The 22,096-nt window shown below is 49.1% G+C and overlaps 1 protein-coding gene across 1 annotated transcript in view; it reads left to right on the plus strand.

The window, feature by feature from the left end:
• The window catches only part of GALNT17 (polypeptide N-acetylgalactosaminyltransferase 17), a gene marked incomplete at both ends in the record, with an annotated part of 443,002 nt that extends 422,013 nt beyond the window's left edge, over positions 1-20,989 (plus strand). Inside the window, 3 exons of the mRNA XM_082671029.1 lie at positions 3,128-3,223; positions 19,909-20,076; positions 20,861-20,989. Of these exons, the coding sequence (XP_082527155.1) occupies positions 3,128-3,223; positions 19,909-20,076; positions 20,861-20,989 (393 nt within the window). The remainder of the gene's footprint in view (positions 1-3,127; positions 3,224-19,908; positions 20,077-20,860) is intronic.
• Between the last annotated feature and the right edge of the window lie 1,107 nt (positions 20,990-22,096).

Consider the following 22,096-nt stretch of genomic DNA (forward strand, 5'->3'; position numbering starts at 1 on the left):
TTCTTTTAGCATTATTTATATGAAATATGACACACATACAATATGCATAAACGAAACATGTGCAACATAATAATAAAAAGCAAAAATCCGTGTAGCCGTCCCCTGGGTGGAAAACAGAACATTGCCAGCATCTCTTCCACTTATCCTCTTTAACATTTAGCTCAGGTGTCATCTCCCCTTAGTCTCTGAAGCCCTCAGACGGAGTGAAGGCAGGCTCCTTGCTGCCCTGGCATAATTCAGTCATTGTACTAGCTCTTCCTGTGTCTGTCTCTCTCTCCAGACCATGCTTCAGAGCAGGGACTCTTTTTTTTTTTATCTTTGTGCTCGTTCCACTTAGCACAGTACCAGGCCCTCAATAAATATTTATTAAGTTACTGAATGAGGGATGTGCTTGCATAAACATTAGAAACACAATTTAAAAGCCTGGCTTTCTGAAATCATTATATGGAACACATATGCCACAAAAACATTAATATCCTTAATATGTAAAGAGCTCTTACAAATCTATAATGAAACCACTTGAGATCCCAATGGGAAAATATGTAGGTAATTCTCAAAAAGGGAATAATTGCTAAACATGAAGCATTCCAATTTACTATTCAGTATAAATTTATAAAAACAGGATATCTTTTGTCTGCTCTCAAACAGTAATATTTTTTATTAATTTTTATCACCTCTAATTTTTATTTTACCCTTAGTTTAAATGCTTTGTTAGACTTCAGTAGACATTTTTACCATATTGCTCTTATGTATACATAAAAAGAAAAATAAACCCAAAATACATTGGTAAAGGTATTTTTAAAATTTCATCACTTGCAAAAATCTAACTCTTCTGAATTACTTTTTGACTCAGAAGTTGTCTGGGCTTTTCCATGTAATTAATCTTTACACCATCGAAAGCACTGGCAACAAGCATTTCCTTAAAGCATCCATAAAAGAACTAAAGTCATAGTGCTGGTCTCCTAAGCTAGCTTTGCAATTCTTTAAAGATAGCTCTCTTTGGACCAACTTTGGGAATGTTGTTTAATAGGTCTGATTCATCACTTCTCTCTACATCCCTCTTTATGGACTTTTGGAACCTTGGGTTTAAAAAGAATGCTACAGGGCTTCCCTGGTGGCTCAGTGGTTGAGAGTCCGCCTGCCGATGCAGGGGACGCAGGTTCGTGCCCCGGTCCGGGAGGATCCCACATGCTGCGGAGCAGCTGGGCCCGTGAGCCATGGCCGCTGAGCCTGCGCGTCCGGAGCCTGTGCTCCGCGATGGGAGAGGCCACAACAGTGAGAGGCCCGCCTACCGCAAATAAATAAATAAATAAAAAGAATGCTACAGGGAAGGAAGGAAGGAGGGGAGAAAGAAAGGAAGGAAGGAAGGAAGGAAGAAAAGAAAGAAAGAAAAAAGAAAAGAAAGAAGGAAAGAAAAGAGAAAGAAAGAGAGAGAAAGAAAGAAAAAGAGAATCTATCCTAGGTATTTCAAACATGGGATTTAATATAAGGAATTGGTTTCCAAGAGAAAAGGGGTTATAGATATCAGAAGCTGCTTTCCCTCTGGCTTGAAACTTGTAGCTTCCAAAAAAAAAAAAAAAACGCTCCCCTATTGATTTTTTTCCCCAAGCTGATGTTCTTTTTCTTTCTCTCTGTCCAGCTTTGAGATATAATTGACATATAACATTGTGTAAGTTTAAGCTGTACAACTTGTTGATTTGATGCACTTATGTATTGCAAAATGATGACCACCATAGCATTAGCTAACATGCCACATAATTACCATTTCTTTTTTGTGGTAAGAACATTTGAGATCTGCTCACTTAGCAACTGTCAAGTATGTTGCTATCAATATTGTCAGTTATAATGACCATGTTGTACATAGATGCCCAGAACTTACTCATCTTATAACTAGAAGTTTGTACACTTTGATCAACACAATACTTTTAAATGGTGAAACTCAGGACTGGTTAAGTATTTACATACCTTCTGGATAGGAATATCAGTTAGTCCAAAGCTTCCAGAAAGCAGTTGGGCAGCAGGTTTTAAGAACATTAAGGTCTCCACACCTTTTGATAGCGTAGGCTCTGTTCTAGGAGTCTATTCTTAAGGAAACCTGAAACGTGAACAAAGCTTTATCCTTTGTTGCTCATTATAGCCAAAACGGAACAAAATTAAATTGTCCAAAATTGGGGAAAAAATTGAGTAAGAGGATTGTGAACCATTGTTACTTTCCTTTGTATTTTCCAAAGCATCTCAATGAGATGGTGTTACTTTTTAAATCTTTTTTAAAAAGTTATTAGAAGTCTGCTCAGTTGTCTGAACCCAGACACAACTTGGGTGCGCAAAAGCAGATGGCCCCGTGCCTCTCTTCTTGACTTATCTCTGGTTAGTGTGGTTTCCATGGAGAATATAATCTGGAGGGGGCTCAGATGTATGGGGTAGAGCAACAATGTTGCCATTTTCCCACTGGTTGAGATTTCAGGTGGTGGGTGGGATGGACACCAATATGGAATCACAGTGGGCCTGGAGATCCAAATTAGGTACGTTCTTACATCCAAATTAGGTAAGAACTTACAGGTAAGTCCTTAGGTAAGTTTTTTCCTCCGCAGATTCATTCCAAACTCTTAGAATGGAACCTGGCCCAGTGTATGCATTCAGTAAATATTTTTTGAATATATAAAGGAATGTTGCTTGAGCTTTTCCTGACGGCAAGATTTTTTTTTTCTCTTTTGATTACTATTTTTCATGCCTCTATGCCAGTAATGACCTGAAAAGCCGTCCCATGGTTCCCAGGGTTGTGGGAACCAGTGCTGGTACCGGGGTCCACTTGGATAACCAACGTGTAGTCAATGTTCCTATGTCCAAAGGTTCTCTGAGATCTTCCTTTGTGCTGGGGATGGGGGAGCTATGTGCATGTGTGTGTGTCACAGGCAGAGGGCCAGTACCCACACCACCCACTGGAGGACTTTGTTGCTGAAGTGATCACCTCACAGACTGAAGCTTCGGTCCTTACTTGGGGGCGGGGGTGTGGGTCTCATGGCCTTTGCATCAAGAAGTCAGAACCAAGCCACAGTGGAGCAGTGGATGGGGAGTAGCAGCTCCACCAGATGAGCTCTGACGGGTCACGTTTTGCCTCTTCCTGCAGCTTCGCAACAGCAAGGCAAAAGACGTCTGCTTGGACCAGGGGCCGCTGGAGAACCACACAGCAATACTGTACCCGTGCCATGGCTGGGGACCCCAGGTAGGAGCCCGTCTCGGATCAGGAAGGGAGTAAGTTCACCGGACCTACAGGGGATTTGAAGGACTTCTGGGAACTCCTGTCCTCTACTTTGGTAATTGTTAACTGTTCTGAGCAGCCGAGAGGCTTTCTGGTGGTTTCTCTATAGAGACCGGGGAAAAGATTCCCAAGTGGTAGCATCAGCACAGATATTAAGAGGATCAATGGGCACATTTCCTACTGAAACGAGACTGCATACAATTTGTGTCATTTGCTAATAGGCAAACGGGTGCCATGTGTACATATGTTTAATTATAACCAAATATGCCTGTTTACAACTTCAAAGAGTTAGCAGCTTCCCTCATGAGAATCTGATTGATATCTCTGTTCTGAAAGGCCATCGCCAGTTTGGTGGTAAGCATGGCCTGATCTGTAAGTGCTGGTACAAGTGCCAAGCACTGATTGAGAAGGAGAAATGTGCTTGCAGTAATATTTCAAAGAACACACGTGTCTTCTGATCTCCCAGGAGATAGCAAAGATAACCAAAAAGGGCAAAACAATCAACCAACAGAGTAAAAATAGAGCCTGGTAAATGAGTTTCCTTTGACAGCTTTGTGCTAGCCTTCAGTGTGTGTGTGTGTGTGTGTGTGTGTGTGTGTGTGTGTGTGTGCGCGCGCGCGTGTATGGGTGTGTGCACCAAGAGCTTAGCAGAAATCCTCTAGAACCGGGAGAAAATATATCCAAAAATGTCATTAGACTTGACATGCATCAAAGTTTGAACCAATTTTATGTCAACCAATAGTAATAAAAGGCAAGCTACAAACTGGGAAAACATATTCAATCCCATAGGAGCACAAGATGGTTGGTTCTAAGCCAGACTTACAATCTCTGTTTGTTCATCTATAAAAGGAAGACAGTGGACAGAATGCCCCATAAGCTCCCTTCATCTCTCTCATGTTTTATGGACACACACCTTACGTGCCAAGTTCACGTTCATCGGTCATACACACAGACTCTCGCGTGCATTTATGGCTCGTGGTTCTCTCCGCTCGGAGCACTTTTGCTTTCCCATTAAGCCAGCATCTGGAAAGAGAAGAGCTGTATTTCCTTTCCTATCACCGCAGGTAGTTCTCAGAATCCAGACCCTCCGCTCCCTTCAGTGTGTGACGTGTCCTCTGAAAGTGGACAAGTAACGCCAGGCTGAATTTGCTCCTTTTCTCCTTGCGGTCACTCTAGGAGGCAAGCAGGCAGCATGGGGAAACTGAGGCACAGAGGAGCAAATGCCTGTGAACAGGCTCTTTTGGGTTGTGCTGGAGCAGGCTCTCCAGCACAACCCAAGCATTTTAAGTTCAAATCCAGTCCATTTAATCGCAGAAAATTTCCTGAGCCCTTCCACTGCCTAAAAGTGCCCGCAGGGAGTAGAAGAACGGCCAGGAAGCCCAGACCTGCTTCCTTCCGTGGAGAAACGGAGCTTTAACATCAAAGGCAAGAGGCACTGAAGAGCCCAGTGTCTTCCTCCATTCATTTCTTCCTTCCCTCAGCAGATGGGTCTTGAGCACCTACCGCAGTCACTGGTGACGACTGTGTTTGGCAGTTGATAAGATACAGCCCCTGCTCTCAAGCGGTTTAGACTGGAGGAGGAAAGACCAGGAAACCTACAGCGTAGACGGTGTGAGAAGAGTGAGATAGCCTGGGATGCTGGGTGCTAAGAGGCAGAGGTGGCCCAGTTTGGCCAGGGTTTAGAATGCAAGAGGGAAGGATGTGCTGAGAGATGAGGCAGAAGAGAGATGGAGAGGCGGCTCTCCAAGGCCTCATAAGACATGTTCCAAGGCACTGGGTCTCACACGTCAGTGTGCAGCAGAATCATCTGGAAGGCTTATGACAGCTCCTGGGCCCCATCCTCAGAGTTTCTGAGTCGGGGGGGAGTGGGGGGCGCTGAGATATTGCATTTCTAACAAGTTCCCAGTGATGCAAGGATGCTGTCCTGGAGAGTTTGAGACTTGACCCTGAGGGCACTGGGGAGCCCTTGAAGGTTCATCTGCTGCTGCGGTGGGGGGCAGTGTGGTAATGGTATGTTTGTTTATTTATTTATTTATTTTTTTTTTTTTTGCGGTACGTGGGCCTCTCACTGTTGTGGCCTCTCCCGTTGCGGAGCACAGGCTCCGGACGCGCAGGCTCAGCGGCCATGGCTCACGGGCCCAGCCGCTCCACGGCATGTGGGATCTTCCCAGACCGGGGCACGAACCCGTGTCCTCTGCATCGGCAGGCGGACTCTCATCCACTGCGCCACCAGGGAAGCCCTAATGATACGTTTAGATCAGACACAGCCAGTCCCGGAGGAGTTCAGAGAGGGATGGACGCTCTGGAGCCATCCTGACCGTCAGTCCCTACTGACTCTCCAGTTCTTCCCTCCCAGGGTCTGGAGGAGTAAAGTGCCCTAAAAGTCTTGGTGGCCGGGGAAGTGGAGGTGGGGAGTTGTGGCCTGAAGGGGATGGTTGTGTCAGCCATTTAAGAGGCTGCGTCTTGGAAGAGGTCAGATGACAAGCCAGTTATCCACCCCCACTAGTCTCGGGCGGGATGGCTGGGAGAGGAGATGGTGACGTGGTGGTACTGGGCCAGGAGGGCAGCTGGAGCCTGGACACGGAGCCTTGGAGATGCCCACTTCTGGGCCACCATGCTGTACGTGAGCATCATTTTGGGAAATGCCAGGAGTAGCTTTTAGAACGCTGAACTCCCAGGTTTCCTCGTCCGACCTTCTGAAGAGGTCCCATCTGAACTGAGTGCTTATTAACTGTGAGGTAACAGACACTATCACGTGCAGGGATTTGCGTAGTCAAAAACCAGCCCGTCAAGCCAACTTCTGTGAATGAGAAAAGGGATAAAAATGGTCCAGTAAATGCCTCCCAGAGACCTGAGGGCTTCCTCCTAGGGCTCGAAGCAGTGCCTTTTCACCTGGGTGTTTCAGGGGAAGGTTCTCCAAGCCACTCAGGAAGTTTTTGACTGAACCTGAGGGCCAGGGCATGAAGGCGGCTGCATCTGCCTTTCACAGACCTGCGGCCACCTCCTCCCAGGGCCCCCTGCCCTCCCCATGTACCCTGACTGCTCAGAACCCCGGTCTGACACCCTTGTGATGCCCACATCTCCAAACGGTCTGGGGCAGTTCCCTGAGAACTTGACCTTCCAACCCCTTCTGTCCAGAGCCTTTACTCGTGTTGCATCCCCTCCCTCAAGGTCCCACCTGGTCACCTGCTAAACCCATCCAGCTGGAATGCCCAGGTAGCCTACCTCCCAGACAGCACAGGTGAAATGTTAGGAGAGTCTTTGCCCTGGTGACTACCTGCCTACTCCCTGCCAGGACAGGAGCCGGGCACCAAGTTCTCCTCTCCTGCTGGGAGCTGGGGGCCTTCACAGCCCAGTACAGGGGGCTTTGTTGGGAAATATCTAGAATTCATCGCTCACCCATTCCACCTGCATGCAGAACTTTTCCAAATGAATTCTCCTTCCGTTTAGTTGATGATGGAATGGCAAACCAGATCAGGCTGCTCTTTGCTCCCCACCCCCCCAACTCTGGGATGAATTCCTGTAAGTGGGGACCATGGTCGTTTTCCAGCAGCTGATTTTTTGAAAGTAGACCTAATGTTTCGTTTTGGTTTTTTTCTCTTCCACCACATGTTCTGAATTAGAGTGCATCCTTGGTACTGCTCTCCAGCTGCCAGGCTGCCCTTCCTCACGCTCACCAAGGTTTCCTCCCCCTCCTGCCCAAACCCGCTCCCCCTAGGCCAGGAGTGTTGCCCCGCCAGTCACGTGCCTTGGCATCTTTTTAAACCACTTCATAAAGTGCTGTTGGGCAAACAAACTGAATCAAAGCTCCCGTAACAAGGCAACTCCCAGAAGAAGGAATTGGCGTTCCACGGACGTTGTTAGTTTAATTAATGGACTCTGTGTTGTAATTTATTATCAAACAGCAATTAAACAGAGATAAAATAGGCACTGAGGAGGGTAATTTCCTGCCTTGCAACATGTGTTTGTCAACAAGATGGAAACGGTTCCCAGCCACTCAGAGAGCCTGCTCCATGACGAGCGAGTGACCAGCCTTGCTCTTGTCTGGTTACTAATTTGCATCAGACAAACAGCCGTTTCTTTTCTGAGCCAGTGTTTTATTTAAATTTCTTTTTCTTTAACCTGGCTGTCTTTTTATCTTACAATTATTTTAAAATAAACTTTATATCACAAACATAAAAGAAACAGACGTCAAGGGCACAGGGGCGGCCTTCGGTGTTGGCTCGAACCCATTCAGAGCGGGAGGTCTTGTCTAGGCAGGCCCAGGGCTCTCCCACACACTCCCAGCTTTTGCCATCCTGGGCCCAGGTCCCCGTGGGTCCCTTCAGTGCAGCAGCTAAGGTCTCCCTGCCGGGATATTGGCCGTGGGATTGCCCTCCTCTGCCAGCCCCTTCCTGTGCTCTCTCCCAGCCCACCTAGTGAACCTGTCAACCTTTCCCATTCTGATTTCCCTTGAGGGCGGAGGTCAAGAAGGGAGAACAAGGTAGGCAGTGCTGGGCCCGGGGCATCATTCTTTCATTTCGTGGTGCTCTCGAGTCCCTGCGTCCGAGCTGCTGCCCGAGGTCCCAGTGATGCAGCTTCCTGGGCCAGTGCCGTGGCTGGACTGAGACAGGGAACAAAAGGCTGACAATAAACCCATTTTGGGTTTGGGTAACGTTTATCCTATCAGGTAAGTAGTGACTCCCCCTGCTGCTTTGAAAGTTGAGATTCAGGTAATGCCAGGCCACTTTCCAAACCATCCTGTGACTCCTGGTTTTGGATCTGGGTCTGGGCTGGTCTTGGAACTCCTGGTCTGGGCTGTACCTTCTTGGGAGGGGACGCGTCTCACATTCTTGAGCCCCCAGACGTTCTCTAGCTCCCAGCAAGGCATGGAAGAAAGACTTGAAGCATGCGTAGGGGCGACACATCCAACCTGAGGACCAGCTTCACTGGTCATGGGGACCACCCACACAGCCTCACCGATTCCAGTGCGGGCTCCTCCCTCCCGAGCTGTGGACCGACCACAGCTTCCAGCAGCCCCGCCATGGACAGAGCATGACCGGCAAGCATTCCAGTGCAGTGGCCCTGGGGACTCCACGGAACACTCTTTGAAAGAGGTACAAGCTGCAAAGGATGTTCTTAAGACGAGGTGTGCACCTTGGAGAGGAATTGAGAGAAGTCAGGCTTTGTTCCAAGGAACTCTCCTGTCCAGTGGGTTCCTGGGAGGGTATCACAGGTCTCCCCTGTTTGTCCTTCGGTCAGTACGTTTAGTCTTCCTCTCCCCTCTTTTCTGAGAAGCTCACATTCCCTCCCTCAGTTAATTCATCAACGGAATGACAGATGAAAATTCTTGTATCCCATAATTAAATGTAATCTCATCTTGGACTTATGCCTTGATGGCTTCGTCGTTTAAGCAATCCATCATCCAAACACCTTGTCACGATGATGCATTTTGCCAATAAGGCGCTAGTGCCGCACGGAGCGACAGAGCTTAGCCTGCGGGGGGCACTCGGAAAATGCAGAAGTTCATGACATCCAGCAGCCTTGGCTTCCAGGTGAAGTCATGTAAGGGGTGGGCTCAGGGGACGGAGCCACGAAGAGCACATGGGGGTTAGCACCCAGGGCAAGATGGCTCTGCCCCAGCGAACAGGCCCGTGATTCTGGGAGCAAGCCTCCCACCTTCGGTAAGAAGCAAACCCTGTCATCCCTCGATTCCTGAAAACCACCACGAGGTCAAAGCAGAGCCACCTTAGACGCAGTGGGAAAACAGGGTTGGAGGAGCGAGGGCAGGTATCGTTTACGTTTGGGAAACCTACACACACAAAAAAGAGACAACGGAAAGCAGGAGAGACAGTACCGGTGCTGAAGCGTGACATCTCGGAGGTTCTGAGCTGCAGTATTTCCACTTCCCACCTTTTACGCGATATTTTGAAAAACCCTGCCCCGCATTCCGGTGCGACACTTAGAAATCCGTTATGCTTCGCGGCAGATTCTCTTTTTCTGTTCCTCTGACTCATCTTCTCTCCAAACATTCAAAACGTTTCTGGTTTTATTATTTCAGAGCTGTTAGCTCCTGCCTCCCGGGCTGTGCTATCATCTAGCCCGTGTGGGCATCCCTCACGCCCACCCTCTTCGCAGACCTCGAAGGAGAGCAGGGTTACTTGCTTTCTGCTCCCTGAGACTTTCCCGAGACTTAGCGGGAGACCCAAGCCTCTTTCTCTGCCATCTGCTTTGCTTTGCTTTTCTATTTCCAGTCCTTGGTTCCCACTTTCTAATTATCCCTGAAAAGTAGATCTCACAGACCACATACAGGGAACAGGGATGCTTGATGTCCTAAATGGCATACAGAACTACAGACACATGTATTTGATTTTCCTTAAGGGGGACTCCAGGTTAAGGAGGAATTCCTGTACTTTTTCTCTCTCGCCAGAATGGGTTGATGAGCTAGTCTTCCCAGAAAATCGGAGTTACGATCATAAGTTGTTTTCCAGTGAAGATTCTTAGTTAAAATTTTACATCTCCTTGGAAGTTATTGGGTGTTGTTTGTTTGTTTGTTTGGGCCGCTCCGAGGGGCTTGTGGGGCTTGTGGGGTCCTAGTTCCCCAGCCAGGGATGGAACCCAGGCCCTCGGCAGTGAGAGCACGGAGTCCTAACCACTGGATCGCCAGGAAATTCCCATCTCCTTAGAAGCTGCGTTAATCTTCCTCCAGACACGATAAGTGATGCAGGCAGGTTTTGTGTTGCTGTTAGGCTTGGAATAATGAAATCAGATGGGACACTAGGGTGGTGGCCACATTAGCAGCTGAGCCTTCCTACCTTGCCCAGAGCTACTAAATTCAAAGCGAGTCACTGCCAATCTTCTTCTTTTTCCCTAAAGGTGCGACAGCGTTATGGTGAATTTGAAAAAGACAGATTTAAATCGTCTATAATCCTACCACCCTCAAACAACCATTATCATTTCTGAGGCTTGCTTTCAGCCTTCTTTTTTTTTTTTTTTTCAAAGAAATATGTTGCTCTCTTAGGTGATTTTCGTATCACCGAATTAATAAGGAAACAACATTGCTGCTTCTGAAGGACAAGGGGGAAGGTGAAACCACCTAGTAAAAAGGTCTTTGTGGTCTTAGCACCATGAGATGCAGCAGAGCAAATAAATACAAAATGTTTGAACAGTCTTGTCCCCTGACCATTCAGTTCAGAGTTTTGATTTCTCTTTGGAGCAGTGGTATCTGTTGAGTGATTGTTTCCAAAGACATTGCTTGTTTGAAATGAAGAGGATCTGAGAACAGGGCCGATCAGAATTAAGGGTGGATCCTAATGTCGACTGAAAACAAAATGCACAACCTAGAAGTTGAGAGTTAGGTTTTATTCGGCGGACTTAGAACTTCGAACCCGAGAGACAGCCTCTCAGATAAACGCTGAGAAAACTGTTCCAAAGAGGAAGGGGGGAACCCAGGATACGTAGGAGTTCTTACAACAACCCCAGGTAGTCAGAAGAAAAGGTTACTGTAAATAAAAGAAAACTAGACTTCTCAAGTTACGGAATTTAGCACTTTTCTATGTATGGGAAGATGCAAGAGTCTGGGCTCACTGACACCATTCCTTTGATATGCACCTCTGCTATCTGGGGCCAGTATCCTGTGTTTTCTCATTCTGAGGCTGCACCGTCTGGAGTGGCTGCAGTTTGATGACTGCTAGACGGCAGGTATTCTCTGTTTCCTTCCTGAGTTCCCTCAGGGCTCACCGTCCAGGTGGCTGCAATCGCTGAGGACTGGACCTCCTTTGTTTACTGATAGGGCAGAGGCAATATTTTATTTCTCGCTAAAGAGTTTAGGGCTAGTGGAGTTTAGGCCATTGGTACGGGATGACGGGGCCTCTGGAGTCTGGGTTTCCATCAGATGCGGCCAAAGGAAGACCGAAGTGTGGGTGGCTGAAGTTTCTAGACTGTCCTCATTGTACCATCTGCCTGGCTCAGGAGCTAGGGTTGTCCAGAGTGCCAAGTGTGAGACACTTTGCTGGAATTCCACCCACACGGTGGACCACTGAGTTCTGTTGTGGGCCATGTGAGTTTGGGGGTGAGGCTTTGGGAATCCCAACGTGGTGTCCTCCCCAGGCAGCTGAACATTCCAACTCAGTGCTGAGGGCAGAGGCCGATGGGGCTCCAGATGCATCCCAGGGGACAGCAGGCCAGGGGTCCTAGGACAGACCCTAGTGTGGCTCCACATTTAGTGGGTGATGGGGCCAGAGCACTGGACACCAGAAAGGTGGGTGTCACACCAACCAAGGAAGAGCAGAGCCAAACACGGCTGCCCAGAGGGCCAGTAGCCAGACTGCACTGCATGTTCAATGCAGTAACAAGAAAACCGTGGGTAAGAGGAAGCCAGACTGGATTGGGTGCAGGGGAGAAAGGGAGGTGAGGAGGTGGAGACATGATGCAGAGAACTTTCCAGAAGCTCGGCTTTGAGGGAAGGTGAGAAGACAGATGAAGTGGCTACGAGGGACTGGCACTTGCAAGCATGTTTAAAAGCAGAATAAGGGCAATAAAAGACTAAACAAAAAAACTAGCTACGTTTCTAAAACATTAGTGGAAGATCTAGAGAACAGTGAGAATTAATGCTCAGAAAGTAGATGTCTGTCATCTGAATTTGAGTAAAATTATAATTTCCCCTGCATCGAATTATGGGATATTGGAGCAGAAACGTAGGCTTTTTTTTTTTTTTCCTAAGAGGAATTTATGAATTTGCCTCAACAGAGACATGGAAATCAACTGATCCACCAACCCAGGTTTACCCTCCAAGACCTACAATTTCCAGCTCACCTAGCATAGCTTACAATGTTGAAGCCCCCAGATTCCAGGGAAGGGCATTCTTCCGGGGAGTTCCGGGGACGCGTTCTCTCCGTGGAACGTGAAGAGGCCGTGGCACATGGTGGGCAACGTACAAATGTTTAATGTTGAATGAAGGACACACAAATGGCCTATTAACTCCTGGGGCAGGGGGAAGGGGCCAGATGCTTTGGCCAAGCCTGTGTGGTGGCCCTGGGGTGAGCCCAGGGTGGCTTCAGGCTGGGACAAGCACCAGGATGCACTGGTGGGCTCAGCTGGGAGGGTGGAGATGGGCAGCACGAAAGGAACCACCATGCCAGTGGGAGTTTGGGCTTCTAGAATCGACGGAAAAAATATAGTGTCTGCGTTGGGAAAAAAAAAAGGGGGGCGTGCCCTGACTTTTGTAGGGTCATTGTCATGGGTTAAATAACATCCTGCCAATGAACGAATGAACACCCCCAGAATGAGGCCCGGAGTATGATGGGGGTTCAATGATGATGGAAACCTCGTCCTAAGTCTCTGGGGCTGGTTCCACATCAGAGCATCTTCACACCCGCTCTCACGTGTGGATGTCATAACCAGGCCCACGTCTAACTCCTCTGTTGAGGCTCTGAATTTTCGGGTGGTCCAGGCTGATCTAGGCTGGCTTCTAGCCGATGGCTTGCCTGGATTCATCAGGGAACATGCCAGGAGCAGAAAACAGGCTGAGCTCTTCTTCCCCCACTGCAGAGGCACTGCAGGAGGGGCAGAGTCCAAGAGAGAGGCCATGGGCGCTAACGCCCCAGGGCAGGCATCCGTGGATCACACAGTGGCTTTGGGGATGCTGTCAAGAGTCCAATTCAAGGCCCAACCCTTTCAGGAATCTGGCCCATTCCAGGCAAGGGCATGTAGGATCTGGACCAAACCGGGAAAGGGAAGTGGGGGAGGGGAGGGGAAGGACAGGAGCAGAGCAGTAGGGGATGGGGGGTCAGGCGTCCAACCCAAGAAACGCACACACCCAGCCCAAGGGAGCTTGATGGGCTGGGTAGCTGCCTGAGGGTCCTGGGCTGCCCAGCAGTATCGCTGAAGCCGTTGGGGCAGCCTCCCCTGGGCAAATGGTTCTGGAGACAGTGGGAAGCCTGGAGTGGCTGAGTGTCGGGAAGGAACTAGGGCTGGGAGATGCTGGCCCCGGCAGCCCACACGGGAGCCGAGAGGGAGGAAGAGGAATCTGTAGTGAAGCAGGAACAAGGCCCCAGTTCTCCACTGGTGTGTGAGGTCTGGGCAAATAAAGGTAACAAACACACGGGGTTTACTATACACTGCATCCTCTTCTCACTAATTTGTTTGGTTCCATAACTACCCCATGAGATAAATCCTAAAATTAGCCCCATTCTGAAGATGAGGAAACAGACTTCCAGAAGACAGAGTAACAGGCCCAGGGTCATAAAATTAGTTAGTGGCAGAGCTTGGATTTCTTAAACAGGCTCCAGAGTCTGAGTCCTTAACCATATCATATGCTATCTCCTTTGATGACCCAGCACAAAGCCAGGCTGCTGTTTGAGTTGGCAGAATGAGAAGGTGAGACAGATTTAACTAAGATCAGCTGAAAAGGGAAAAAAATGTTTACCAGCATTTCCATACCGTACCGGGATATAATCCTACCTTCCTATTTCACAGATAGAGACAAGAACGACATGCATCTGCTTACTGAAAAACAGCGTGTCTCGTTGAAAAGCAGAGTCTTTGCTCCTCTGGCCCATTTAGCATTGAGGGTGAGGTTGGCAGGCATGCTTAGGAATTTGCTCCTGGTCCTTGGGAAGTAGGAAAGGGCTACACTGCTCACCCATCCCCTGTCCCACTTGCCTCTTCCGACCCTCATCCTGGTGCTTCCCCACCCTCAGGACTCCTCTCCCAGAGGCCCCCAGCTCTCGCCACAAAGCTGTGTGGTCCAGACCCTGCCATTCCCGTACCTCCAGGGACACTGCCCCAATCCATCCACTCCTGGACCCCCGTCTGCAGGAAAATCAACCTAAGGTTTTGTAGCACAAATATGTCTCCCCATTCATTCCAAGTAGCAAGTGCATTTTCTGGAAACACCGTGCTTGAATCCAGCATGGTGGGTCATAATGGTGGTTGGGAGAAGATTGAGGAGAGAGGTCCTGGGGACCATCCCACCCCCCAGGAGCTGGCTCTCTCTGCAGGAACTGTATCTTGTTCCATAGCGTGCCTTCCAGGCTCCCAGATAGATTTTTAAATCAACTTTATTGAAGTATAAGGTCGGTACAATAAACCGTCTGTTTAAAGTGTACAATTTGAGGAGTCCTGGCGGGGGTACACACCTGTGGAACTCCCTGCTCAATCAAACGACAGAACATTTCCATTCCTGCCCCCCAACCGCCCGAGAGATTCCTTTGCTCCACCCCGGCTCCCAGGCAGCACTATGCATCCACTCTGAGATACAGTTGGAAATATTTTTTTTCTGTATTCAGTTTGAGTGCTGGCATGCCCTGGACAGTGATGGAGAAAGTCTATTTGTTTTTTAAAATGTACACATGTACACGTAGTTACCAGAAACCACTCTTGTGGCCTCAGCCATGAAACAAACAAATAAATTTACCCCAAAGCAGTTTTGAATCAACAGAACCCATCTCTCTGTCTCCTGGCTAGAAGCTGGATAAACTGCATTTTTCATTTAGCAGTGGTGTTCTACCCTCACTAGGCCTGATTTTAAAGTGATAAGAAAGACCCTTAATACGAAAGCCATTGCAAGCCATGTTTTTATTGACAATCTGATAGATTTTGCTGTGTTCCAGAGTTATTCCACAATTATCTGGCTGGGTTTTGTTTACTTGGCTATAACCTGCCTATTTGAGTTTTCCCTCAAGGCTGTTAAATGTGGGTTAATAGTTTTACATGCCTCTTAGATCATTTCTAATAGAAAATTCCTTTTCCTCCTAAATGAGAATTAACTGTATTTGAGCTCAGAGGGTTTTTTCCTAATGCATTCGGGTTGTGGATAATGACATTTATTTCTCATGGGCCCAGCAGCCAAATCTGGAATAATCCCATTCAATTCAAAAGACATTTATGGAGCTTTGGTTCTTTGCGAGATACTTTTCTTGGTCCTTGTGCTATGTAACAACGGGTAGGATGCTACGGTACTAAAACAACAATGACAAAAATCTGTAACAGGGAAACACATGTTAATATCACACAAGTATGTAAGCTGAAATAGATCACATGGTGGGGAGGCTTTGTGGAAGGAAGCGAGATGGGGGAGGGGGAGGGTGGGGCTATAATTTATTCAGGAAAGACTGTTGGCTCTTTTTGGGAAACTGCAAGTCATCTGTCAGACTAAGCTGAGAATCAAAGAGTTAAAACAAAAGGTGAGTTGGGGACCTATAGTAGAAGATCGTGGTTACAAGTTTATTCATAAATCCGTGGGCATTGGGAGCCATTGAAGGTTGAGGCAGGGAATGATAGAATCTGAATTTGCAGGATTGGGAAGGCCAAATGGAAATTGTGAAGGGCTGGAAGGGGGACCAGTTTACAAGCCTAGTGCAGCAGTTCAGTTCCCAGAAGAGTCTTAGCTGGGATGTTAGGAGGAAATAGATGAGAAATTGGCCCTTCTTATCTGCTTCTGAATCTGCAGGTTGAACCAACGGAGAATCATGTAGTACATATTTCTTGAAAAAGAATCCACGTGTAAGTGGACCTGCCTTGTTCAAACCTGTGTTGTTCAAGGGTCAACTGTATAAACAAGAGAATTGACGCTCACATAAAAACTTATACAGGACTGTTCATAACAGCATAATTTATAATAACCCCAAAGTGGAAACAGTCCAAACGTCCATCCCCTGGTGCATGGACACACAGGATGGTCCAGAGGAGATGGGACTATTCCATGCCTTGAAGGGAGGCACCAGAGAATATGGGTCCACGTTGTCCCAAAGACTGGAGAGGAGGTAACTGGAGGCTGGAAGAATGAAAGGAGACATTGTGGAATGGAGAGAATTGCGTTGAGCTCTAGGAGAGTTGAAGCCAGAAAGTTCTAGAAGGAGCCCAGTAACTAACATTTCCAGGCAGGGAAACAGCTGAAGCAAAGCCCTGGAGGCAGGAAAGCAAGTTGGACATGCAGAGGATGGGAAGCGGAGGTCCTTACAGAAGGAGTACTAGGGAGTGCGGAGTGGTGGGACTGGACTAGATGGGCTCTCAATCCAGGACTGGGGAAACTGGGGGACCTGGTGGATGTCAGGTCTCAGCACTCGCCACCTTTCCCCTGACCCTGGCCCCTTGGCCAGGCCAGCAGAGCCCATGCATGTGGCCTCCTTGTACGGGTTCCCGGTGTGAGAAACCACCTTCCCCCAGAAAAGAAATCCCGCAGGGCCCTCCTCACCTGGGGCTGGATACGTGGCCTTTTGCAGGTCCCGGAAGTCTGGGTCTTATTGTTTTCATGTCCTAAAAGACTTCAGAAAGGAGAGCTTCTAACTCCCAGTGGCACTTAGCTTCACTCTTTAAACATCTGGGTCACAGATATGCTCAGTTAGTTAATGTTCTGAGCGCCGCTCACGTGCCTGCTGGGTAATAGATTGATTCATAATTTCAATAAGCAGCTGTGTGTATCTTTCCCCTGAACATAAAGGCAGCTTGCTGTCGTTCATCGCTTTGCATTTGATGAATTTAAACACATTCAGAGAGACGTTGTTGAAAGAGGGATGGGGCGGGGCTTCTGATTTTTTTTTTTTACCATTTTGCCTCTAACAGTTATTCTGATTTGGAACTAATTTGGGTTTAAAACACATGTTAACCACATCTCTCTCTCAAGGGCATTTAATAAACTCCTGTCACTTGTTCCTGAGGGGATCAGGCAGCCTCCCTTTGGGGATCAGAACAGAGGGTTTCTGACAGCTTTCACCAGAAGAGAGAGCCCCTGCGGAGCATCTTATCCCCTGATGAGGCACTTGTGTCCCAGGGCGGAGGTACTTTTCTGCTCCATTCCTGGCAAGAAATGCCCAGGCTTTCAGGAACCCAGGATCATCTGAGAGGAGGTCCCTCTGCTGCTCAGCTGCTGGGCCAAGGCTTCCAACCATCGAATCTCTGGGGACCCAAGGATAAAAGCCAGGACCCGGCCAGGTGACCAGATGTCTTCATGCCTGTTTCCTCTTCTTTGAAATGGGAAGGTTAATAGCACCTACCTCACAGGTTATTGTAGACATTACATAATTTATTCTCTGTACCATGCTTAGAAATGGGGCAGAGTATGCCTCCAGTATATGCTGGCTGGTAATATTATTTTGTAATGGATTAGGCATCCGTTGTATATTAATAATGATCATCACTCCTGCTCTAGACACCTCATAGGATCATGAGAATGAACGTGAAGATTGTGCTTGCCTCTCGCCAACCTGCCCTGGAATCATCTCAGTGGGAATACATCCCCATCCTTGTATTCTCAGTGCCTGTCCCCAGCCTGGGCACATAGAGGACTCTTCAAAACATGTTTGTGGAGTTTAAAGGAATAGCCATGGCTGCATTTTGTAAATGATGATGTTGATCGCATTTGTAATGTGTTCATTCACAAACATGTTCGGAGCCCTTGGTCTCTGATCGTCTCCTAGGAAGAATGAAATAAATTGGACACGATCCCTGCCCCAAAGGAGCGTGAAAGACAGGTGAACGTATCTGTTCAGAAGTGGGAATACAGGGCTTTAAACAACGTGGGCAGTCAGGAGAGGCCAAGGCACCAAACTAGTACGGACTCACAACTAGTTGTGAGAAGGATTGTCAGGCACTATCATCTGTGTATCAGATAGCTATTGCTGCGTAACAACTACCCCAAAACTTAGTGGCATGAAACAATATGTATTTATTTATTTATTATTGTTTACAAGTCTATGGGTCATCTGGATGGTTCTGTGATCTGGACCAGGTTCAGATGATTTGGGTCAGACTCATTCGCGCATCTCCCATCAGCCAGCAGCTCGGCTGAGGGCCGCCTGATCGACGATGACCTCGTCCACTTGTCTCGTGGTCGACTGGCTGGTTGTCTGGACCACGTGGCTATCATCCTTTAGCAGAGGCCATCCTGGCCTTACTGCCATGGTGGCCGTATGGCTCCAGGAGGGTGGAAATATGCAAGGTGTATACCAGCAACAGTCGCATCCCCCTTTCTGCTACATTCTGTGGGCCAAAGCAAGTCACAAAGCCAGCCAGTACTCAAGGATGAGGAAACAGACTCCACTTCCTAATAGAAATTGCAGCAAAGTCATATTGCCCAGGGCGCACAGAAGGATGTGGCCTTTTTGGGAACCTACCCAATGCTACCTAGCATTTGTTGCAGTACACGGAGCCTGGAGCAAGTACCAGGATGGGGTTGTGCCTTTAGGGTATTCCTGCCTTTTCAGCATTAGAAGTAACATTGCAATAAATACCCTGTACATAAACTTTCTTCTTCCAGTTTCACTGATGTAACTGACATACAGCACTGTATAAGTTTAAGTGCACAGCATAATGACGTGACTTCCATACATCACGAAATGATAATCACAGTAAGTTTAGTGAACATCCATCCTCTCTCCCGGATACAAAATTAAACAGAAAGAAATTCTTTGTCTTGTGATGAGAACTCTTAGGATTGACTGTCTTGACTTTCCTATATAACATACACCAGTGTTAACTGTATTTACCATGCTGTACATTACATCCCTGGTACTTGTTTATAAGTGGAAGTGTGTACCTTTTAGCTGCCCTCATCCAGTTCCTCCTCCTCCCCACCCCTCTACATAAACTTTTGTTCACAGTTCTAATTATTTTCTTGGGATAGATTTTTTTTTTTCATTTTTCTTTTCTTTGGCCGCACCTCATGGCTTACGAAGGGATCTTGGTTCCTCCACCAGGGACTGAACCTGCACCCTCGGCAGTGAAAGTGTGGAGTCCTAACCACAGGACCACCAGGGAATTCCCAAGATTTTGTTGTTGTTGTTGTTGTTGCGGTACGCGGGCCTCTCACTGTTGTGGCCTCTCCCGTTGCGGAGCACAGGCTCCGGACGCGCAGGCTCAGCGGCCATGGCTCACGGGCCCAGCCGCTCCGCGGCATGTGGGATCTTCCCGGACCGGGGCACGAACCCGCGTCCCCTGCATCGGCAGGCGGACTCCCAACCACTGCGCCACCAGGGAAGCCCTCCCAAGATTTTTTAAAGTAGATTTATTGGGTCAAAGGAGAGAAACATTTTAAAAGCACACTGCTTATATTTTGCAATTCCTTTTTGAAAGGTTGTAGTAATTTACCCTCCCTCCAGCCCATCTTAGGCTCACCTTGACAAAACACAAATAATCTCTTTTTTTAAAACGTGGTGTCTCATTGTTTTGATTTATTTTAATACCTAGGAGGTTGAATGCTTTTTCATATGCCTGTTGCTTCTTCGGTGAACTGACTCTTTGGGCCCTTTTGCAGCAGGGTAGATTTAATTAATCCCGGTTTACAAATGAGGAGGAAATGGACGCTCAGAGAGGTTAATTGACTTGTTCAAGGTGGCCCAGCCAGCTGGAAACAGAGCCAAGCTTTAGAAATCGGATGTCCCGCTTTTTCACTTATTCCTGCTCCCTGCGTTGTTGAACAGAAGGCCAGACTCCTGAAACATTGACCGAGGACATGCTTAGAAGGAAATCAGGGAGTGGTCCAGGGAATCTGTATGCAGGCTTAGCAAGCCGTGGGCTTCCTGGACGGGGTGCCCCTGTGAGTTGGGTGTGTGTGTGTGACAGGCCTGTGAGGTGGCCGGGACTGCAGCATGGACAAAGTCCTGGGTGACCCATGTGTCCCTCGTGGTCTCACCTCTACCTCCCGTGGCCCTGCCGCTCTGCTCTCTCCCCAGCTGGCCCGCTACACCAAGGAGGGCTTCCTGCACCTGGGAGCCCTGGGGACCACCACGCTCCTCCCTGACACCCGCTGCCTGGTGGACAACTCCAAGAGTCGTCTGCCCCAGCTCCTGGACTGCGACAAGGTCAAGAGCAGCCTGTACAAGCGCTGGAACTTCATCCAGGTAAGTGCTCCACGGACAGGCCTGGCAGCCCAGAGCACGGGAGGGTGCCGCGAGCGCCCCCGGGAAGGGCAGCCAGCAAAGTGCAACCCACAGTCTCCCGGCTTAAGGCACATGGACTGCTGCACAGGTTCAGGCAGAATCACTGGAGCCTTTCCCCGTGACACAGCCTTCAGAATCCCTGCAGCAGCGCTAGGCTGGGCTGGGCTCTGATACATCTCGAGAGGGAGTTCGGGGTGATTTCTCTGGAATCTTCTAAATGCCAGAGAGATGGAGAAAGTCAGCTTGAGACTATCCAGGGCAGTCCCCCATCCTGACACCATCCCCTACCAATGCTTTCACCTGGTTCAGCCACTCAGACTCGGTGAAGCTTATTTATTTTCTGACTTTAGGGTTTCCAGAGAAGGTCCAAAGGCCCAAAGATCCCTCCCTCCTGTGCACAGAATTTTGGTGGGATTGTTCCCCAAGAGGGGCCATGTGCCGGGCACTATGGTGGTTAAATCTCTCTCTCTCTCCCTCTCCCTGTCCCTCCCTCCCCCCTCCCTGTCTCTGTATCTCTGTCTCTCCCTGTCTCTTCGTATCTCTCTCTCTGTTTCTGTCTGTCTCTCATTCTCTATATCTTTCTCTGTCTGTCTCTATCTCTCTGTCTGTCTCTCCATCCTTGTCTCTGTCTCTGTTTCTTTGTTCCTGTCTCTCTGTTCCCGTCTCCGTCTCTGTCTTTCCGTCTCCATCTCTCTGTCTCCTTCTCTGGCTGTCCCTTCTCCCTCTCACCCCCACGTGCTCCCAGAATGGCGCCGTCATGAACAAGGGCACAGGGCGCTGCCTGGAGGTGGAGAACCGAGGCCTGGCTGGCATCGACCTCATCCTCCGCAGCTGCACGGGACAGAGGTGGACAATTAAGAACTTCATCAAGTAGTGGAAGGAGCTGGGGCCCTCGGAACCTGGCCCTCGGGACAGGGTCTGCGTCCTCTGGACCAGCCACGCTGGGAGAGAAACAGCAAGGAGTCGGCAGGTGCTCAGTGGGCCTCCCGGGGCTTCTCCAGGGCAGCCTGGGGCCCAGATGGAGACACTGCCCCTCCATCAGGCGTCCAGCTGCCTGAGGCTCGTGCGCCCTGGCAGAGCTCCCTGACCCTTCGCTGGGAGCACAGGAGCCGTGTATTCCGCAGCCTGGATACGGACCTGGTACTGAGGAGTGACACATCGCATCTCCTCCTGTCCTTCTTCCCATCCACTTGCAGGACTGGGACAGGCGGGGGCCCCTCCTTTTTCTCATCTCTCGTAGCAGCAGCAGCAGCTTCTGAATTCCACCTGAGCCCTCAACGAAGTGGGGGGGGGTGCTGGGCCACAGCCTCGCTCCCCCTCCTCTGAGGAGGCAGCGAGGCCCTGAGACCCAGTGTCCCCCGGGTTGCTTCTGCCCAGACACCTGTTCACAGCCCAAGATCGCCAGCCCCCAAACCTTTCCAGCAGGTGGCCTTGGACTTTTCTGGACTCCACCCCCGAGATGACCTGGAAGGAGCTGATGCTCCCACGGTCACCTGGGCACTAGGATCCTATGTGCCTGGACCAGCTCTTCCATGTATGTCGTCAGCAGAGAGGCAGAGAGCATGTGCGGTGGTCTCAGCTGTGAGGGCACCCAGGCTGGAGCCGGGCCCATTCTGCTCTGCCTGCCCAGGCGCCGGGGAGCCCGGACTCACAGTGGCTACCGCAGCGGGGACAGCAATCAGCCCCCATCTGGAGCTTAAGGACTGACGTCAGCACAGCATAGGGGGCCAGGACCCTGGAGGATGCTCTCGTGTCTCCCTGTGCTTGGCCAGCTGACAGGGAAGAAGGCAGTCGAGTCCCCTCTGAAGAGTAATAACTTCTTTCTGATTGCCCTCTGGTTAGGGTGCACTTATAAATCAGAGTTAATATATGGACGAGTGTGCATGCGTATGAGGGTGTGTGCCTGGTGGGGCGAGTGTGCTGCTGCCTGTGCGTGCGTGCATGGCGCGTGTGTCAGGGCGTGTGCGTCTGAGTGCACGGT

Source organism: Grampus griseus (genome assembly GCF_964374135.1).
Source record: "Grampus griseus genome assembly, chromosome: 14".
NCBI lineage: Eukaryota > Metazoa > Chordata > Mammalia > Artiodactyla > Delphinidae > Grampus > Grampus griseus.